The sequence below is a fragment of the Mauremys mutica genome, chromosome 7, assembly GCF_020497125.1.
Source record: "Mauremys mutica isolate MM-2020 ecotype Southern chromosome 7, ASM2049712v1, whole genome shotgun sequence".
Lineage (NCBI taxonomy): Eukaryota > Metazoa > Chordata > Testudines > Geoemydidae > Mauremys > Mauremys mutica.
The window spans coordinates 47,355,308-47,375,820 of record NC_059078.1 but is presented as its reverse complement, the minus strand read 5'-3'; the positions used below and the strand labels follow the sequence as shown (position 1 = coordinate 47,375,820).

Genomic DNA, 20,513 nt, shown 5'->3' with positions numbered 1-20,513 from the left:
TGAATGGTTGAGAGGATCTTCATGTTGTCAGCCCATCTTTCACGGAACAGACTGACTAGTGGAACTTACCACAAAGAGTACTTTTACTGTGCAGACAGTTCTAATGGATCTCAGCTCCCTGCAGGGCAACCTCACTGATTCCCTGCTGGACTTGACAAACTCCATGAGCATACACTACTGCAAACAAGGTCCTCCAAGTTAGTCTGAAGACAGAGCCTTTTGGGGAGAGTGGTTTCCAGAGGCTTTGCTGTAGTGCTGTTCGGCGTCGATAGCGTCAGCAGAGTGGTTTGGGCAAGCAGCTGGCTCTTGCTCCTTGCTTTTGTGAAAATGATGCCAAAGCTCAGTACAGATCTGGCATGTTGACATTTTTGGCTTCAGGCAGATACAGAGATTGCTTTAAGGCAACTGGTGAAGAGGATCCATTGGACTGAGCAGTAGCTGAATTTACATTGCTGTAGAAAGCAATAAGAGAGTACCAACTTTCAGGAGCTCAACAGCATAGCTTTACTCCATCATCTGCTTTGAGGACAGGACATAGAAGTGCTCCAGACTGGCTTCTACCTAGATTTAAGGGAGTCTCTTGGGGTGTCTCCGCTCTGGATATTAGATACTCCCCATAGAGATTGATTGTGCTCGGTGATGTTTCAAGGTACATCTGATCCTTTTGTATATTGTTGTAGACGCTAAGACAGAGGAACTTGTGGTCATGCTTGTCAGTGAGTGACATCTTTCTGTTTCCTTCCTCCTTCTGAGTTGAAATAGAGGAAATCTTTGAGGGGCAAAATTGCATGAAATTTGCTGACAGCACACACCAAAGTGTGGTGTTGAAGGCTGTACTGAAACATCATGAGAAATGCTCTGATAAAAAAATTATTTGTCAGCTATAGGCAAACTCTAATGGTGTCAAGGCTTCAATGTAACCTGTGGTAACTATTAGAAATGTGACAGTAAAATTAAATGACAATAAATGGAAGTAGTCAGTGACTCACAGAGTGACAGGCTGCATATGAAACAATGCCTCCAAATAGGCTTGTATATCCCAGAGTGTCAGAAGGTACAAACACTGTATAAGAGAAGAGGCTGATAAGGCAATGTCGATCAGCAAGTACTTCTAGAATACTTCGTTATGAGAAGATGCAACAGCATTCATTCAAGATTGGGTGTAGCTCATATGAACCAGTTCTCTACCTACTATGGGCCAGATTCTCAAACTCCTTACATAAGGGGATGCCTAGATGGTGTAAAGCCAGTGGCTCTATACCACTCGTCCTGGCTGTATCCTCATCCACTTAGAATGGGGTATTTTGTGGTGTGAGGAGTAACTGCAGCACACTCTGCTACGGTGATCTTTGCTAGAGGAAAGGCCCCTGAGGGCTGTAGTGATCAGAGCAAGATGAAGCAGCCGTGAGACTACGCGAAGGCTATGTCTACGCTACCGCCTATGTCGGCAAAACTTGTCATTCAGGGGTGTAAATATTCTACCCCCGAGCGACATAAGTTACACCAATATAAGCTCTGGTATGCACAGCACTACATTGGCAGGAGAGCTGCTCCCACCAATATAGCTTGTGCCACTTGTGGGGGTGTTTTTTTAATGCTGATGGGAGAGCGTCTTCACCAGACCTGTACGTACACATGGCCTAACTTATGCCACTTAGGGGGGAGAGAGAGAGAGAGTGTAAGTAAGTAAAGGAGGTAGAAAGCTACCTATGCATGTCCCCTTACCTCACCCTCCCTCAGATGTGTGGAGGTTAGCTCAGGTGCACTTGAGGATCTGACCCATAGTCTTTTCAAATATAACCTGCAAAGAGAAGATTGGCAATGAACAAAACAAAATGGGGGGCATGTGCTTTTGCTTTGTCTTCACGTGAAAAACTCTAGGTTCTGCACTGTATGGATGACTGGAGAACTAGTAGGTGTATGATGTCAGATATACCAAGGAAGTCAAGGAAACATTAACTGAGAGGGAAATGACTCTTATTCATTTTGTTCAAGACCTTATTTTTGTTTCTGTTTTTTTTTTTTTTAAACACCACCGGTTGAACTAAGCACTTGGGAAGGAGGGGAAGGGAAACTCTTAATTATTCACCACTCTCACTTCTTCAGTTAAGGGTTGACACAGCCACCAATCAAAATTTGATTTATCCAATCAAAAAGGAAAAATGGGACTAAACACTCAAGGCATTTTTTGATTGGGGGTAAGGGGAAAAAATCAAACAAACTTTCTTGGAGGGCGGTTGTGGGTGAGGCAAGAACTCTTTCAGAGCACTGTCTTGCATTTTGACTAGCTAAGTAATTGCACCCATTCATCTCAGTTTCAAACATAGTCCGTGATCTATCTATCTCTGGCTGTGGCTACACTTAGCACTTCAAAGCGCTGCTGCGGTAGCGCTGCCGCGGCAGCGCTTTGAAGCGCTAAGTGTAGTCAAAGCACCAGTGCTGGGAGAGAGCTCTTCCAGCGCTGTCCGTACTCCACCTCCCTGTGGGGAATAACGTACAGCGCTGGGGCTTTGACCACACTGGCGCTTTGCAGCGCCGCAATTTGCAGCGCTGGAGAGGGTGTGTTTTCACACCCTGCTGCAGCGCTGCAAATTTGTAAGTGTAGCCAAGCCCTCTCTATATATATATATTGTGACAAAGTTCCTTCTCTACCTTGGTGGGTCCTGCGCTTATTGGCAGATTTTGCTAGCCTCAGAGATCTTCCTGTGTTGGATCAGGAGTTGGGAGGTTTTGGGGGGAACCCAGGCCTGCCCTCTACTCCGGGTTCCAGCCGAGGGCCCTGTGGATTGCAGCTGTCTATAGTGCCTTCTGTAATAGCTGCATGACAGCTACAACTCCCTGGGCTACTTCCCCATGGCCTCCTCCAAACACCTTCTTTATCCTCACCACAGGACCTTCATCCTGGTGTCTGATAACACTTGTACTCCTCAGTCCTCCAGCAGCACACCCTCTCACTTTCAGCTCCTTGTGCGTCTTGCTCCCAGCTCCTCACACACGCACCACAAACTGAAGTGAGCTCCCTTTTAAACTCAGGTGCCCTGATTAGCCTGCCTTAATTGATTCTAGCAGCTTCTTGATTGCCTGCAGGAGTTCTAATCAGCCTGTCTGCCTTAATTGTTTCCAGAAAGTTCCTGATTGTTCTGGAACCTTCCCTGTTACCTTACCCAGGGAAAAGGGACCTGCTTAACCTGGGGCTAATATATCTGCCTTCGATCACTCTCCTGTAGCCATCTGGCCTGACCTTGTCACAATATATATAGATATATCTATCGATATACACGCACATACATATCACAGCTAGATTTGTCTATGGTAATGTTCTCTTCCATGGGACTGACCGCTCATATCATGTGATTTGACTGCCCACTGAAGCCAGGTGGCCTGATGTTACATGTGTGTTCTGTACTATCTGTCAGTTTAGTCTGAAATTCAAGATGCTTGAAAGGCCTAGGGATGTAAAAGTGTAACTAGTTAACCAATAAGCACAGTCTTCTCGGTTTAGGTTAACAGTTAAACTATGCTGCCTCCCATGCCTGGGTTCCCTGTGGCCAGCCCTGGGCGGCAGCCAGAGTGCCAATTCCGGGGCCAGCATGGCGGCAGCAGAGGCCTGTTCCGGCGGACGGAACCCTGGGCGCAGGCTGGCAGCAGAGCCCCACACCTGGGCCGGCAGCTGGGATGCTAGGCACAGGCGGCAGTGAAGCCCTGCATAAAATGTGGGAGTGCTGCAGCACTCCACCCCAGTTCACCGCCTATGTGAACTCCTTAACAGTTAACTGTTTACCTGATAGAATTTTAATAGGTTAAATGGTACTATTTTTAAGCCCTATTTACGTCCCTTGAAAGGTCTAACTAGTCTATGGCCTGGTCTACACTAGAAAATTAGGTCTGTATAACTATGTGGCTCGGGTGTTAGAAGCCCTTCTGTCGGTGTAGGTAAGAGTCTTCACTGAAGTGCTACAGCGGTGGTGCAGTAGCGGATTATGTGTAGACAAACCCATAAATCTGATTTCTCAGATCACATCTCCTTCTCTGCCTCCTCATAGTCTCTGTGCTCAACAGGTGCTCTCAAGGTGTTAATTCCCAAGGCAAAATTGTTAGAGTTGACAGTAGGATGTTCTATATAAAGGTGTACCCGATTGTACAACTTGCTGTTGCTAGAAATCCACCTGAGCCCAAATTCAGCAATCTTTTAGTGTAAGATGCGGTTTACTTCTCTTCGGAATCAGGCCAAAATAATGATCAGTGTCTCTGATGACTTAGCATTTCCCACTCTCAGGTACCTCTTCTGGTCTTTCTAGAGGAACAGGAACATAAGATTTCTTATAACTGTTCAGGCTACTAGTCATCGTCTGGAATTTTGCCTATAGCTTTAATGTCATGGCTCAGGCAAGGGGAATGCACAACTTTAAAGCTGCTCCCACAACTCTCCTGTCTGGTACAGATGAACAGTTAATCTGGTGTAAGGCTCCATGGAGGGTTGGGGGGGGTTGGCTGCTTGAGTCCATCCTTACTCCGACCCTACAACTGCTGACTAATTGTCTGAGGAATTGAGCAGGGGCCCAGCTGAGCAGGTTTAGGTCCCTCAATGTTATTTCAGGTGGTTGAGGAGGGGGAAGAAATCAGAGGGTATGCCCCCTACGCTAACAGACTGAGCGGGGACGGGATGGAAAGCTTTCTCGTGACATTTAGTCTCCTTTACCTCTTGTAGTAGAGTATGTGGTGGTGAGAAATTCCTCCAACCCCCCCCCCCCCCCCCCGAGCAAAAATAATAAAGCCGTATGAATTGCAGTGGCTCATCTATATGTCAGGGAGGCAAAAAGCAATCTGAAGTGCTATGCAGCGGAGGCTAGAGTGGCCAGGAGTTTCCTACCTGATATCTTGTAGGCCATCAGTACCAGAGTTTTGAGGTAGCATGACAGCAGGATGGTTTTTCTCTTTGTGTCCTCACCTTTGGCATAGCATTGAAGCAGTTCAGTTGGATGCACTGCCTTTTTCAGAGGAGGAAAAAAAGCTTTCTCTCCATCGTTGGGACTCAGCAAAGAGAAGCGGTCAAGCTACTTCAGTATAGCCTGCTAGCATATCATTAGAACATAGATATGTGTTCAGTGTTTTGGGAAGGGCAGGCATCCTCTCTCACTCGCTCTTATATGTATCCAGTGGATGCCTGGAATCTTCTGGTGGTTCACAGAGTACAGTTTGAATGTGAATTGATAGGTTGTTTATAGTATTTTGTCAAATAGACTGTTTAAGAGCTGTCCATTGGGGAAAGAAAATGCATGTGGCATGTTTATTTGATTTTTACTCCCTCCCTAGAATGTCTGAGTTAATTGAGAAGGAGACTGAAGAATACCGCAAGGGGGATCCGGACCCATTTGATGACAGACACCCTGGTAAGGCCTGGTAAACACAATGCCTTTTGTGTGACCCCACTCTGTTTCAGGAGAAAATTAGTCATTCATATGTTTAAAATATACCCAAAAAAATAGCCTGAAGGTCCTTGCTGCTGGTTAAGTCCTGGCATCACTACTCAGCTTACTAACCTTGTTTTATAGTTTTATCATCTGGCATTTCTGACTGTAAGAGGTCTAGGCTCCAGGCACAATTTTGAATGACTTTTCTGGCTGTTGATGTGGGGACTAATTTGGAGATACTTTTCTTGTGCCCTGTCTATACTACAAGCATGATAGCAGCATAGTTACACTGCTGTAGCTATGTTGGCATAACCCCATAGTGTAGACACAGCCTACAGCGATGTAAGGGGTTTTTCCATTGCTGTAAGTTCACCACCTCCCTGAGCGATGGTAACTAGGTCGATGGAAGCATTCTTCCATTGACCTAGCTGTGTCTACACTGAGGGTTAGGTTGACATAGCCATGGCGCACAGTGGTCTCTATTTTTCACACCCCTGAGCACCAGAGCTCATGAGAACATAAGAACAAAGAACAGCCATACTGGGTCAGACCAATGGTCCATATAGCCCAGCTTCCTGTCTTCCAACAGTGGCCAACGCCACATGCTTCAGAGGGATTTAACAGAACAAGTAATCATCAAGTAATCCATCCCCTGTCACCCATTACCAGCTTCTGGCAAACAGAGGCTAGGGACACATCAGAGCATGGTTTTGCATCCCTGCCTGTCCTGGCTAATAGCCATTGATGGACCTATCCTTCATGAATTTATCTAGTTCTTTTTTGAACCCTGTTATAGTCTTGGCCTTCACAACATCCTCTGGCAAAGAGTTCCTCAGGTTGACTATGCGTTGTTTGAAGATATACTTCCTTTTGTTTGTTTTAAACCTGCTGTCTATTAATTTCATTTGGTGATATACAAGAACTAGGTATGAGAAGGAGCAACTAATGCTTCCTTATTTATGTTTACCACACCAGTCATGATTTTATAGACCTCTATCATATTCCTCCTTAGTCATCTCTTTTCCAAGTTGAAAAATTCCAGTTTAATTAATCTGTCCTCATATGGAAGCTGTTCCATACCCCTAATAATTTTTGTTGCCCTTTTCTGTACCTTTTCTAATTCCAATATATCTTTTTGAGATGGGGCAACCAGAACTGCACGCAGTTTTCAAGATGGGGGGTATACCATGGATTTATATAGAGGCAATATGATATTTTCTGTCTTATTATCTATCCCTTTCCTAATGATTCCCAGCATTCTGTTAGCTTTTTTGTCTGCTGCTGCACGTTGAGTGGATGTTTTCTGAGAGCTATCCACAATGACTCCAAGTTTTTTTTCTTGAGTGGTAACAGCTAATTTAGATCCCATCATTTGGTATGTACAGTTGGAATTATGATTTCCAATGTGCATTACTTTGCATTTATCAACATTGACTTTCATCTGCCATTTTGTTGCCCAGTCACCCAGTTTTGTAAGATCGCTTTGTAACTCTTCACAGTTTGCTTTGGACTTAACTATCTTGAGTAGTTTTGTATCATCTGCAGATTTTTCCATCTCTCTGCTTAACTCTTTATCCAGATCTGTTACCTCTGTTGACCTAAATTTTAAATGTAGACCTGGCCTGGGTCTCCAGATATCCAATTTGGAAAAGGTTAGAGATTGCAATCTGAATCTCATGCACCCTCTAGTGGCTGGACATAGAACAGCATTGCAGCCACAGAGAATAAATTGGTCCTTCAGTATTCCAGGGCTACAAAAATGATAGTGGTTCCTAATGGCATTGAGTGAAAATTCTTTACACTTTGGCTGGAGGCACTGTTTTAGGGAGGTGGAGCCCTTGGGCAGTATGGGTGTGGAAGGAAAAATGCTACCTCAACCAGGGTGGATTTGATTTAAATCATGGTTTTCTACATAAAAGTGCATTCTTGTTGGTTGTTATAACCTTAATACATATTCTTCACAACTCAGAGATAGATGTAGGTTTCATTTTTAGAAGGGGCACACTATACATTTTTAAACAGTAATTTATTTTGAAAACTTTTCAGATTAGTTTTACAGCTATATCAGAAAATGAATGATTTATTATTTCATTTGCCAAGGGTAATTGAAGCAGATATTTATGAAGTCATTGGGAGGTGAACTATCTCCAATTCAACAGGTTAATCATTAATATTTGGAGGATTTTCTTGCCATGCTGTATTAGGAGGAGACCATCACCAGACAGAGATTTAAATTGTCTTATTTAACTAAAACAACAACGTTAAGTATTTTGGATTTTTTTCTTCAATAGCAAACATATAATATTTTAACAAAACAAGCTTATGTCCCTCACTTCTCACATTTATCTCCATACACCTTCTCCTTGTCCAGATCTGTTCCGCCCCCAACAATCTTCTATTCATTGAACTTTTTGAAACTTTTCACTTTTAGAGAGAGGTAAGGGATCAACTCTATATACACAAATTTGCAGAGGGACAATAGAATTGAGGTCTATTATTTCTCACCTCTATAATTTATTTATTTATTTAAAAACATTTTTGCTGTTAACATGCATGTTACCTCTGGAGACACAAATCCACAGTTTGAGAACAGCAAAACTAAGCATCTCTGCTGGTATCTTCTAGACTGAGCACTAAGTCCCATTGGGTAGATAGAAAGATTAACCCAAATAATCTATACAGAAGCCTGTGGAACTCCATAAGATTGGGTCCTTAATCCATGAACTATTGGAACTCACTTACAAAATTTTTCTTAAATATTACATGAATATATTGTCTCATACTATAGAATTAGAATTTATAATCTCTATTCCATGATGAGATATCTTTGAGCTATAAGGTATCTTATCTAAAACTATCTTTAGATAGGTTTTTTCCTTTAAAAGCATTTTATCAAAAAATCTGATTTAAATAAAATCCGATTTTTTTTAAATCATTGATTTTTATCCACCCTGATCTCAACTACTGAATGTCTTAATTTACATGATTTCTTATGTAAGTCGTCTTTTGTGTAAGATTGATCCTGCTAATTGAGGTATCCCACAGCCAGTTTTTCTGTGGCATGACCTAGTTTTATACTTCAGTGTTGGCCATGAAGCCTAGAGCTTATTAAACGACAAGCCATTTAGAGCTGTCAAGTTTACCAAGCGACTGTCTCCTTTCTTTGCTCTTCCATTCATTTTTTATTTTAATATTTTGTTTAGCTAAGAAGGTTTGAATGACTAGCTCAGCCCCTTCTTTGTGCCTTGCCAGGTCGAGCAGATCCAGAGTGTATGCTGGGCCATCTGCTGAGAATACTTTTTAAGAATGACGACTTCATGAATGCGGTAGGTTTGCCATTTGCATTTATCCTAAGAATTATAATTGGCAAGTGATGACGCTTCCCTGTTACCTGTAATGGTTTGTCTTTATCTGCCCTGGGCTGGTTAGCCTCAGTGCTTGTGTTTTTTGTTTTTAGTCCAGTCCATGTTGGAGTTTTTCTACTGTTAGGAATATTTCTTCCAAATTCTGATTTTAAAACAGGGTTAAATATGATTTGCCTCCCTCTATTAAAGTTGAGGGAAGGAAGTTTTCTAAATGTAAATCATCATGCATACACTGATGTACAGTAACTCCTCGCTTAACGTTGTAGTTATGTTCCTGAAAAATGTTTATTTAAGCGAAACGATGTTACGCAAATCCAATTTCCCCATAAGAATTAATGTAAATGGGGGAGGGGGGGGGTTAGGTTCCAGAGACATTTTTTTCACCAGACAAAAGTTTTAAGCAATTTAATACTGTATATAGCAATGATGACTGTGAAGCTTGGTTGAGGTGGTGAAGTCAGAGGGTGGGATATTTCCCGGGGAATGCCTTACTGCTAAATGGTGAACTAGCTCTTGGCTGAGCCCTCAAGGGTAATGCATTGTTGTTAATATAGCCTCACACTCTACAAGGCAACACAAATGGAGAGAGGGGAGACAGAGTGACAGACACACACACCCTGTGTGTGTGTGAGAGAGAGAGAGAGAGAGACACGCATTGCCCCTTTAAGTACGCTGATCCCACTCTAAGTACATTGCCTTTTTAGGTAGATTAGCAAGTTGAGACAGCAGCTGCTGCCAGCAAGCTCCCTCAGTCCTGAGCCCTGTAGTGTCCCCCCCCATGGAGATGAGGTACAGGAGATGGGGGTACAGGAGCCGGAGGGAGGGACACCCTGACATTAGCACCCCTCTTCTGCCACCCTCCTCCCCCCGCACAGCAAGCAGAAGGCTCCTGGTAGTAGCTCCAAGGCAGAGGGCAGGAGCAGCACATGGCAGTGCGGGGAGGGACAGCTGAGCTGCCTGTAACTGATAGCCTGCTGGGCAGCTGCCACACAGGGAACTTAGGGGAGCAGGGAGCTGATAGAGGGGCTGCCGGTCCTCCCTGGTTCCAAGCCTCCACCAGCTAGTTCCAATGGGCTGCTCTTTCTGCAAGCAGTGGACAAAGCAGGCGGCTGCTAAACATTATAAGGGATCATTGCGCAACTTTAAACGAACATGTTCTCTAATTGATCAGTAACATAACGTTAACCGGGAGGACTTACTGTAATATAAATAAGAAAAATGGAGTCAGGCCTGGTCAAGATTCGTCAGGTAAACTGTTAAAACAGTCTCTAATACTAGTTTGGAATTATTGCATTATATGGTTTTTAATGATTACAGGCTACGCCTGTGGATGCTTTTACATGCTGGACTGGTTGCGTGAGCTGGAGAAGAAAATGAGTTCTAGGGGACTGAGCAGAGGACTAAGAGTTACTGGTTCTTTTCCTGCACTGCTAATGCTTTGTACTTACAACATCTTTTATTTAATATTTAAATTTCAGTAGCACCCAGAGGCCTGAATTAATATTAACCCTATTGTTCTAGGCCCTCTAAAAACTCACATTAATACATGGACCCTTCCCCAAATTGCTTGCATATCACTTGTAAGACTATAAAGACTCAGTGAAAAGGGACACAAGCAACTAAGAAAAAATCCTGTGCATTGAATTTTCTAAACGAAGTAAATGCCGGTTGTTCTCCTCTGCCTTAAGCCATCATTGATTAGCTGGTTTTGTATAGGCATTGTAGCCTTACAGATCAGTCCAGGGTGAGCAGTATAGAAGAGAGAACTTCATTTGGCTGAGAAAAATAAGTTGTGCTGTCCTTGCACTTCTTTTCTGATACAACAGAGAGGAAAAGTCACCAGGCAGTTGGCTATGCTCTCTCTGAAGCTATGTCTGTACTATAGATTGTCGGCATAACATACGTTGCTCAGATGTATGAATAAACCACTCTCCTGAGCGACATAAGTAACACCGACATGAGCACTGTCCACACCAGCGCTTATGTCGGCAGGAGAGCTTCTCCCGTCGGCAGGAGAGCTTCTCCCGTCGGCATAGAGCGTCTTCATCAGTGCTATATATGTAGACAAGCCCTAAAGTGTGTAGGTCAAGGCTTTACACACTGACAATACTACTGGTATCTTTCCCTTTGCTCCCGTGTTTTGTGAAGCTAGGGGAGTCACTAATGATTTCACTGTGTTGCACTGTTTTGAGTCAGAGTTGAATTTCAGGCCACTCCTATTCCTGATATTCTTCCCCCAGCTGGTGAATGCTTACGTGATGACAAGCAGGGAACCTCCATTAAATACTGCTGCCTGCCGACTCCTTCTGGACATCATGCCAGGACTGGAAACTGCCGTTGTCTTTCAGGAAAAGGTAACATGTATACTGATAGGCGCTGATTCAGTCCACCAGCAGCTCTGCTGATCAGCTCCTCTCTCTCCCTCCCAGCACCTGCCACATATCAGTTGTTCCACGGCGTGCAGGAGGCGCTGTGGGGAATGGGAGGAGTGGGGACAGAGTGCGCTCAGGGGAGGGTTGGAACTGGGAGGGAAGAGGCAGTGAGGGAAGAGGTGGTGTGGGCTTGGGAGCTTGGGGGAACAAGTGGAGTGGGGGCAGGGCCTAGGGCAGAGCAGGGGTGGGGCGAGGTGGGGCAAGGGTGGGAGCTTGAGGGAAGGGGTGGAATGGGGGCAGGGCCTCGGCCAGAGCAGGAATTGAGCACCCCTGAAGCAAGGAGGAAGGCAGCACGTCTGACCACACTGGTTGATAAGAAGTCAGACACAATCTCCTTTAGTCATTCTAGCCCCTGGCTCCCATCCAGACAACCAAGTCTGATATAGTGAGAGGTTATTGAAAACACATTTCACCATATGTGAGGTTCTTACTGATCCCAAAGGATCAGACACTTACCCCAGATCGATATGTATCTCAGATCTTACACAAATATTCTTCTGGCAGCCAATCCTTAGTAAACTAACTAAAGTTTTAATAATAAAAGAAGAGAGTTATAAAATACGTCATATACACACAAATGATTGCAAAGTCTTTATGTCAGGTTTGTAGCAGTGATGGAATAGATGCAGGCTTGTGAAGTCTCTCTGGTAACTTCCAAAAGGTTGGAGGGTCTTCAATCTATAGTTCAAGATGCTGCTTTTAGTTGTAAATCCACAGTCCAGAGAATTAGAGCAGGAAAGAGGCAAATTAGGTGTCTCAAGGATCTTTTATTTACTTAAATTTACTGTCCCAAACAAATCCCACCGCCCCTGAATGTGGAAAGTTACTGGCCCAAGATGGAGTCCAGGGTCACATGAGCATATTATGTACCCTTACATGTTTTGCTGAATCACAGGGGGTGGCCATTTGCATCTGAGGGGAAGTGAGAAGAGCTATCTGGAATGGATGAGTTTCTTCAATGGCCCATTCAGAGAGTGGAGTGTCCTTGATAGGCCATCAACACATAACTGTCTAGCCCTAATATAAATTCTCTCTGGGGGGTGTCACACAGGAATACAACACATGATTAAGATACAAGTACATAGCCAATATTCATAACTTCAGATACAAAAATGATACATGGATATAGACAAGATAATCATACCTAGCAATTGTAATTTTTCCATTGACATCTTATATGACATACTTTGTACAAGATTTGTTGCAATTGTGTAACAGTGGTAGCAGCAATGATACAAATGGTACTTCTGGGGGAATTCTGCACCACTACACGTGCACAGAATTCATGGCCCCCGCAGATTTCTTCCCCACAGAAAAATGACTTTCTGACAGGGAAGCAAAGGGAAGCTGCAAGAGCAGTCACACACCATTCCCTAGCTGCGCAGGTACATTGTTTCAGGCACCCAGAGCAGCCGGCGGAGAGGTAAATCACCGTAGGGCTGGGGACACCCAAGCCAGTGGCTCCTACCCTGAGCCCGGATCAGCTGTTAATCCTGGCTGGGCTGAAGGCAGGAGAGGATGGGACTTCCTCTTCCCCTGCAAGGAGAGACTGGGGCTGTGTCAGACCCACCTCCAGAAACCTCCCCCAGCTGCAGGAAGCTCAGCATCCTCCCCTGCTTCCTGCCCCCATCGCTTCTCAGCTACGGGAGTCAGGGGCACTGTACAGGGAGCTGCTCCCCCATCCGCCCAACCCCCGTGCATCTGGACCTCCCATACCTACCCCCGCCAAGCTTCACCCAATACACCCAGAACCCCCTTAGCCCTCCATACCTGAACCCCACCCCATTGAACCTCAACCCCTGCACCTGGAGCTCCCTGCACCCAGATCTCCTGCCTCCAGAACACCACCTCTGCACCCAGACCACCCCCCACTGAGCTTCCTGCACTCAAACCCCCACTCTGACAAACCCCCTGCACCACCCTGAGCTCCCACATCTAGACCCCCACGCCACTAACCCCCAATTAGCTGCACCCAGCCCCCACCAAACCCCACTTCCCCAGCAGCCAGATCCCCCTGCTGAGACCTCCAGACCCCTCCGCTGAGCCCCCAGCACTTTCACCTGGAAGCCCTTGCAGAGTCCCATTGCCCCTGCATCTGGAACTGCCCTCTCCCCCCCCCCCCCCACTGAGCTGCCTGCACCCAGATTGTCCCACACAAAATCCTCACCCCACGCCAGCCCACACTTGAATCCATCCTGCCTGCCTGCCTCACACCTGGTGCAGAGGGGCAGGGCCCCAGAGTGTTTTTGGGGCAGGCCAGGCCTTGTGCTGTGTCAGAGACAAGTGCAGCCTTACCACTGAGTCCGTGTCCCCGGGATGCGGGGTGGGGAGGCTGCAGGGTGATCTCCAACCTTCATGCACTGCCATGCTGGAGCCTCTGCATTTATTTATTGGCAAATAAAACTTGCAGAATTTTAAAATATTATGTGCAGAATTTTTAATTTTTTTTGGTGCAGAATGCTCTCAGGAGTAAAATGGTCATCTTTCTTCTACACAGCATCATACCCCTTGTTATCTATATTTGAGATTGTTTAAGCAACTGGCTCCTGACACACAGCCCCCTTAAAAAATGGGTCTTGTAATATATTTTTGCACACGCTTGGGGCTAAAACTGTGACTAATCCTCCTCAAACCGATATTACTCATTTAGACTTGAACTCAACTAGTGTCTGGCATCCACTGCCCTTTTTGAGAAGCAACATTTAAAAAGTTCTTTAGGATAAAATTTGGATCTACAATGGAACTTGGGCCAATTTGATAAGCCAGAGAAAGTTCTGCACGCACATGCTGCAAGACTGAGGATCTGTTGCAAGCAAGAATGTTGTAGGCAGCTTGACGTTGGAGTAAAGCCTTGTCTACACTTAAAAGGATCTGTCGGTATACATGTACCAGTAGAGCTATGCCAGAACCCCCTCACCCCGCTGTCACTGGAGAGAGAGTTTATATGCCAGTGAAAAAGTTAAGTTTAAATCAGTTGCCTGAAAGGAATAAGGACTCTTTTGTTGTTATAATTGCAACTTTACTAGGGCTTTGCTGGGATAGCTATGTCAGTTAGGGGTGTGATTTCCCCCTCCTCCTCAGCTGACACAACTACACCTCTACCTCGATATAATGCTGTCCTTGAGAGCCAAAAAATCTTACCACATTATAGGTGAAACCGTGTTATATTGAACTTGCGTTGATCCACCGGAGTGCGCAGGCCCCCCCCTCCCAGAGCACTGCTTTACCATGTTATATCCGAATTCATGTTATATCGGGTGGTGTTATATTGAGGTAGCGGTGTATGTCTATGTTTACAGTTAAACAGCTACAGCAGCATAGCTGCAGTGCTGTATCTGCGCCGCTGAAGCACTTCAGTGTAGCCACTCATTACAGTGACAGGAGGAGGTCATCTGTCGTCGTAGTCAATCCACCTCCCTGAGAGGCAGAAGCTAGGTCAGTGGAAGAATTCTTCCATAGACCTAGCACTGTCTACATCGGGGATTAGGTCAGCTTTAATTACATTGCTTGTGAGTGTGGATTTTCATATACCTGAGTGATGAAGGTGGGTGTACTTAATTTTTTTAGTGTAGACCTGGCCTATGCCAGTAAATTTTATAGTGTCGACCAGGTCTAAGGGCAGGTCTACACTTAAAACATTGCATTGGAGCAGCTGCAGTGATGCAGCTTTGCTTCTGTAGTGCTTAAATGAAGACGCTCCTGTGCCGATGAGAGAGCTTCCTGAGTTGGTGTAGCCAAACCACCTCCCTGAGAGGCGGTAGCTGTGTTGATGGGAGAAGTTCTCCCGTTGCCATAGCTCTGTCTGCACAGAGGGTTAGGTTGGTATAACTGTCTCTTAATGGTGTGGATTTTTCACACCATTGAGCGACATAGTTAGATTGATATATGTCTGTAGTGTAGACCTGGCCTTAATGGTTTTCTCAAGGGGCCATGCTTTGGCCATTGAACCTGAGTGGCACCCATGTACTGAGAGTTTGAGTCCTGCCCTATACAGCTTATTGAGGCCTTGTCTACACTTAAAAATTATGTCGCCCTAGCTACCTTTCTTAGGGCTGTGAAAAATTTAGTGTCCTTAGCCTCTGTAGTTAGGGTGCCCTACTTCCCAACCCCCCGGGGTAGACATGGCTAGGTTGACAGAAGAATTCTTTCGTTGATCTAGCTACTGGCTCTTGGAGAGATGGATTAACTCCATGACAGGAAAAAAAAAAAAAAAAAACTTCTGTCCATGTAGGAAGTGTCTATGCTATGGCGCTGTAGCAGCTATAGTGTAGACCTACCTTGAGAGTATGTTCTGAGAATGATTTACTCTCTGAATTTGCTTCTGTAGGGGATCCTGAAAGTTTTGCCCTTACAGCAGTGTATAAACTACAATCAACATATAAAAATGTTACTATAATCCAGAAGACAATTTTTTTTAGGTCTTTTTCACCTCTTTTAAAATGGAAATTTTGCTGCTACCACCAGGGGCGGCTCTAGGAATTTGGCCGCCCCAAGCAGGGCGGCATGCCGCAGGGGGCACGCTGCCGGTCCCGCGGCTCCAGGGGACCTCTTGCAGACGTGCCTGCGGAGGGTGCGCTGGGAGGGCGGCAGGCGGCTCCGGCGGACCTTCCGCAGTCATGCCTGCAGGAGGTCCACCCGAGCCGTGGGACCAGCGAACCCTTCGCAGTCATGCCTGCGGGAGGTCCGCTGGTCCTGCGGCTCCGGTGGACCTCCTGCAGGCATGACTGCGGAAGGTCTGCCGGAGCTGCCTGCCACCCTGCCGGCAAAATGCCGCCCCAAGCGCGCGCTTGGCGCGCTGGGGTCTGGAGCCGGCCCTGGCTACCACCACACCATTTTAATGCTGTGTCACATTGCTGAGGAGGCTTAAATAGAGACTGGGAATGGCTGAGCCATTGCACGCATTGAATCTGTTTCCCCCATGTTAAGTATCCTCACAGCTTCTTGTCAAACTGTCTTAAATGGGCAATCTTGATTATCACTACAAAAGTTTTTTTTTCGCCTGCTGACAACAGTTCATCTTAATTATTAGCCTCTTAGAGTTGGTATGGGAATTCCCACCTTTTCATGTTCTCTGTATGTATATATATCTCCTCACTATATGTTCCATTCTATGCACGAAAGCTTATGCTCAAATAAATTTTTTAGTCTCTAAGGTGCCAACAGTACTCCTGTTCTTTTTGCGGATACAGACTAACATGGCTGCTACTCTGAAACCAGTGGACTCTTAAGTAGAAGTAGAGAGATTATTTGACCTTTGCGTTTGGCACTGGTGTGACCACTGCTGGAACCCTGTGTCCAGTTCTGTGCCCACAATTCAAGGAGGATGTAGCTAAATTATAGAGGGTTCAGAGAAGAGCCGCAAAAATGTTTAAATGATTAGAAACATGCCTTATAGTGATAGACTCAGAGCTCAGTCTGTTTAGTTTAACAAAGAGAAAGCTAAGCGGTGACTTGATTACAGTTTGCAAGTATCTGCATGACGAAAAAATATTTAATAATGGGCTCTTCAGTCTACCAGAGAAAGGTATAACGTGATCCAATGGCTAGAAGTTGAAGCTGGACAAATTCAGGCTGGATATAGTATACACCGCTACCTCGATATAACGCCACCCAATATAACACGAATTTGGATATAACATGGTAAAGCAATTCTCCCGAGGGGCGGGGCTGTGCAGTCCGGTGGATCAAAGCAAGTTCAATATAACACGGTTTCACCTATAATGCGGTAAGATTTTTTTGGCTCCCAAGGACAGCGTTATATTGAGGTAGAGGTGTAAATTTATACCAGTGAGAATAATTAACCATTGGAACAATTTACCAAAGGTTGTGGTGGATTTTCTCCATCACTTACCATTTTAAAATCAAGATGTTACTAAAAGATCTGTTCTGGGAATTATTTTGTGGAATTTCTGTGGACTGTGTTGTAAAGGAGGTCAGACTAGATCAGAGGTGGCCAAACTTACTGATCCTCTGAGCCACATACAATAATCTTCAGAAGTTCGAGAACTGGGTGCACCGCAAGAGCGGGGCTGAAGCCCCAAGCCCCAGCAAGCACTTCCCTCGGGACGGAAGCCTCTAGACCCCCTTCCCTGCTGGGCAAAAGGCCCTAGTCCCACTATCCTGCTGCAGAGCAGAAGCCCAAACTCTCCTCTTCCCCTCCCAGTCTGGTAAGTGGAGAATGTGGGGTGGGTGGAGGGCTCAGCAATCTGCACTTTAACTGTTAAAGAACCGTATGTGGCTTGCAAGCCCCAGTTTGGCCACTCCTGGATTAGATGATCACATTGGTCACCTTCTGGCCTTCAAATCTGTTAATCTGTGAAAAACAAAGGGTTGGGAGACAGCAAGTCAGTTGCACTTATCTGCCCATTCTGTAAAACTGACACTATGTCTATGTGACAGCCTATTTCAGCATAATGTATGTCCCTCAGGGGTGTGAATAAACCACCGCCCTAAGCAACAACAAGTGCTCATATGCACAGTGTTATGTCTGCGGGAGGAGCTGCTCCCGGCGGCATAGCTTCTGCCGTTCGTGGAGGTGGTTTTATTATGCCAACGAAAAAGCTCTCTCCCATCAGCATAGAGTGTCTTTGCCAGATGTGCTGCAGCAGCGCAGCTGCATCGGTAGGTGTCAACATGCCCTAAGACAATACCAAACTCCGGAGGTGGTGAAGGTTAACTAGTTAATATTTATAAAAAGCTACATAAGTACTAAGTGTGATATTATTTACTATTAAAATTAATTCTCAGTAGTGACTCCAGGACAACCTGGAAAGGAAAATCACTACATTTTTCCCTCTGTATGATTGAACTTAACGGAAAATTTTTGGTATGTGTCCTGACAATATCAAATGTTAGAACTTTGTGCTTTTGGTCAATACAAGGCTTGTTTTAATACCATAATTTCTCCATAAGTAGGGTTCTATATTTTATCTGAATTTTTTTCAAAGATATGAAACCCTTCAGTAAATTTTGTTAATTTTTTTATAACATTTTTTCAGTCATACAGATTTTTTTGTAAACTACACTGCATTTCATTCTTTGTGTGCTGGTTACTTTTGCCATTATTTAATAGTTTTGTTTGTTCCTGGGAATAATATGGCCCTCTAGTGGTCAAAGTATTTCACATTTCATGGATTTTAAAGATTAATTTAAATGCTCTTAAAACATTCTTGAAGAAGAAAATATGAAAGAACTAAAATTGACAACATGTGTATATAAAGTAATTCACTAAAATAAAAACTAGACCACATTTTAAACATCTGTTCTACTCAAATCTTGAGAGGTAAATTCAGGGTTCTGATTTCTTTGCAGCAATACATGACCTTCTAGATGCCCAGTTATTATTACTCTATTATTAGTACTGTAATGGCTAGGGTAGGGATTCCAATTATGTATCAGAGCCCCATAGTAGTAGCTGCTAATGAAACTTTGTGTTATGCTTTGGGGTCAGTGATACTGTTTCAAGAGAAAAGCAGGATTTGGCTTTGTTACTTTTCACTTTTGAATTCTGTCTGGATTAGCTCTTATCTGTCAGATATTTTGTTCAAACAGAAGTTGGGTGGCATTCTTACTACAAAAAATAGCTTCTCTTTCTTAGTGAAATGATCAGTACGCTTCCACTGGTGTCTGTTGCACCAAAGTATTCTGGATTTAGGGCCAGATTAAGGAATCCCTTATTTTCATTGATGAGCAATTACTTTCATTAATAGTTCTGTTGGCTCCAAAGGGATTACTTGTATGAGTAAGGGGGTTCACAATCTGGCCATAAAGAATAATACAATGTCTTGTTGAAGCAAAGCACTTTTGGCCAGATCCTGCTTCATTATACTAGTGTAAATCCAAAGCAACTCCTCTGAGATCAGTGGAATTACTTCAGGTTTATGCTGGTGTAACTGAGAAGAGAATTAGGCCAAATAGTCAGTGTTAACCTCCTGAGTGCTGGTACTTTCTTGTGCAATAAGCCAAATGAACATGTAAGTGAATTCTGCATACATAGAAATCCTGACCCAAACCATGTAATGTAAATTGTTGGTGAGGAACATGAATAATGGGAAGTAAGGTGAACTGTGCCTCCACACAGTTGATGGTGGGAGGGAGGACGGGAAAATTTAGTGTCTGAATGGCTTTTTTGTTTTACTTTAGGAAGGCATAGTTGAAAATCTATTTAAGTGGGCCCGAGAGGCGGATCAGCCATTGAGGACATATGCAACTGGGTTGCTAGGAGGTGCTATGGAAAACCAAGATATTGCTGCCAACTACAGAGATGAGAACTCTCAACTGGTAATGTCCACATGAGATGCTTTCCTTTTCGTGAGAGGGGCATGAAATTATAAAACCTTTTTTATTTGCCTGGGGCTGCTGACATTTATGAAATAGTATTTTATGCACGCTTTAGTGGCTCGAATAGTAAAACTGAAGGAGTAAATGCCTTTTGGTTCATTCACCTTCTCCCTGAAGGCATATTTTTTTGATGGTATGTTTTGTGACCCAATTTCTTGTGTTCTGTGGGTGGCATTTTCAAAAGTGCTTATGGGAGCTAAGAACACAAGTACCGTTGACTGTCAATGGGAGTTGTTAAGTGCATTTGAATATTCCACTCAAAGTCCGTAGCTATCACATGTCAAAGCTCACATATTGGACACATGCTATAAAATGAAAGGCTGAACAACAAAGAAACAACTTAACGTGAAATAACTTTTTTTTTTATATGAAGCCTGTTATCACTTTAGTTTTGTGATGCCTTATGTAAGTTGTCAACACATAAATGGCATAAATTTAGATACATATGGGACAGGTGAAATTAGCTCTCAAGTGAATACGATACATCAGTGTATGAGCAGGATTAAGTTCATTCTTGCACAACTGAGGTGAAATTGGGGCTTGAGAGTTTTGTAGAAACTTCAGTCAAGTTTGATATAATTACTGCTGCAGAGGTAGTGTGCACTTGCCACAGACTAAGGGAGTAGAGGAAACATGCAGGGGACACAAAGGATCTTCTAGCATATGTATTCTGGCTATAGCATTTCTGTTGTTGATTACAACTCCCAGGCCATCTCTTCATCAGTCATAAGGATGTTGGGTATTGTTGACCTTATTCATAGAGGAAGCAATTATGGCTTAAAGTACCTTCCCTTTTGCTTGATTAGAATTCTTTAGGTTTAAATATTTGAGGCAGATTATTTCTGGCCCAAATGCAGACCACAGCATGCATGATGCCTTATGCTAAAGACCTGGATCTAGGGTAAGCGTGAGAAGACTTACAAATCTGGTAATGGCCAATCTTTGGAGCAGGCTAGATGCTCTAT

At 44.2% G+C, this 20,513-nt stretch overlaps 1 protein-coding gene across 6 annotated transcripts in view; it reads left to right on the top strand.

Moving 5' to 3' along the window:
- The window catches only part of DCAF1 (DDB1 and CUL4 associated factor 1), a 127,914-nt gene that overhangs the window by 32,618 nt on the left and 74,783 nt on the right, over nt 1–20,513 (top strand). For all 6 annotated transcript variants that reach the window (XM_045024126.1, XM_045024128.1, XM_045024129.1 and 3 more), the window contains 4 exons: nt 5,314–5,390; nt 8,664–8,737; nt 11,017–11,130; nt 19,351–19,488. In XM_045024126.1, coding sequence (XP_044880061.1) covers nt 5,314–5,390; nt 8,664–8,737; nt 11,017–11,130; nt 19,351–19,488 — 403 coding nt within the window. The remainder of the gene's footprint in view (nt 1–5,313; nt 5,391–8,663; nt 8,738–11,016; nt 11,131–19,350; nt 19,489–20,513) is intronic.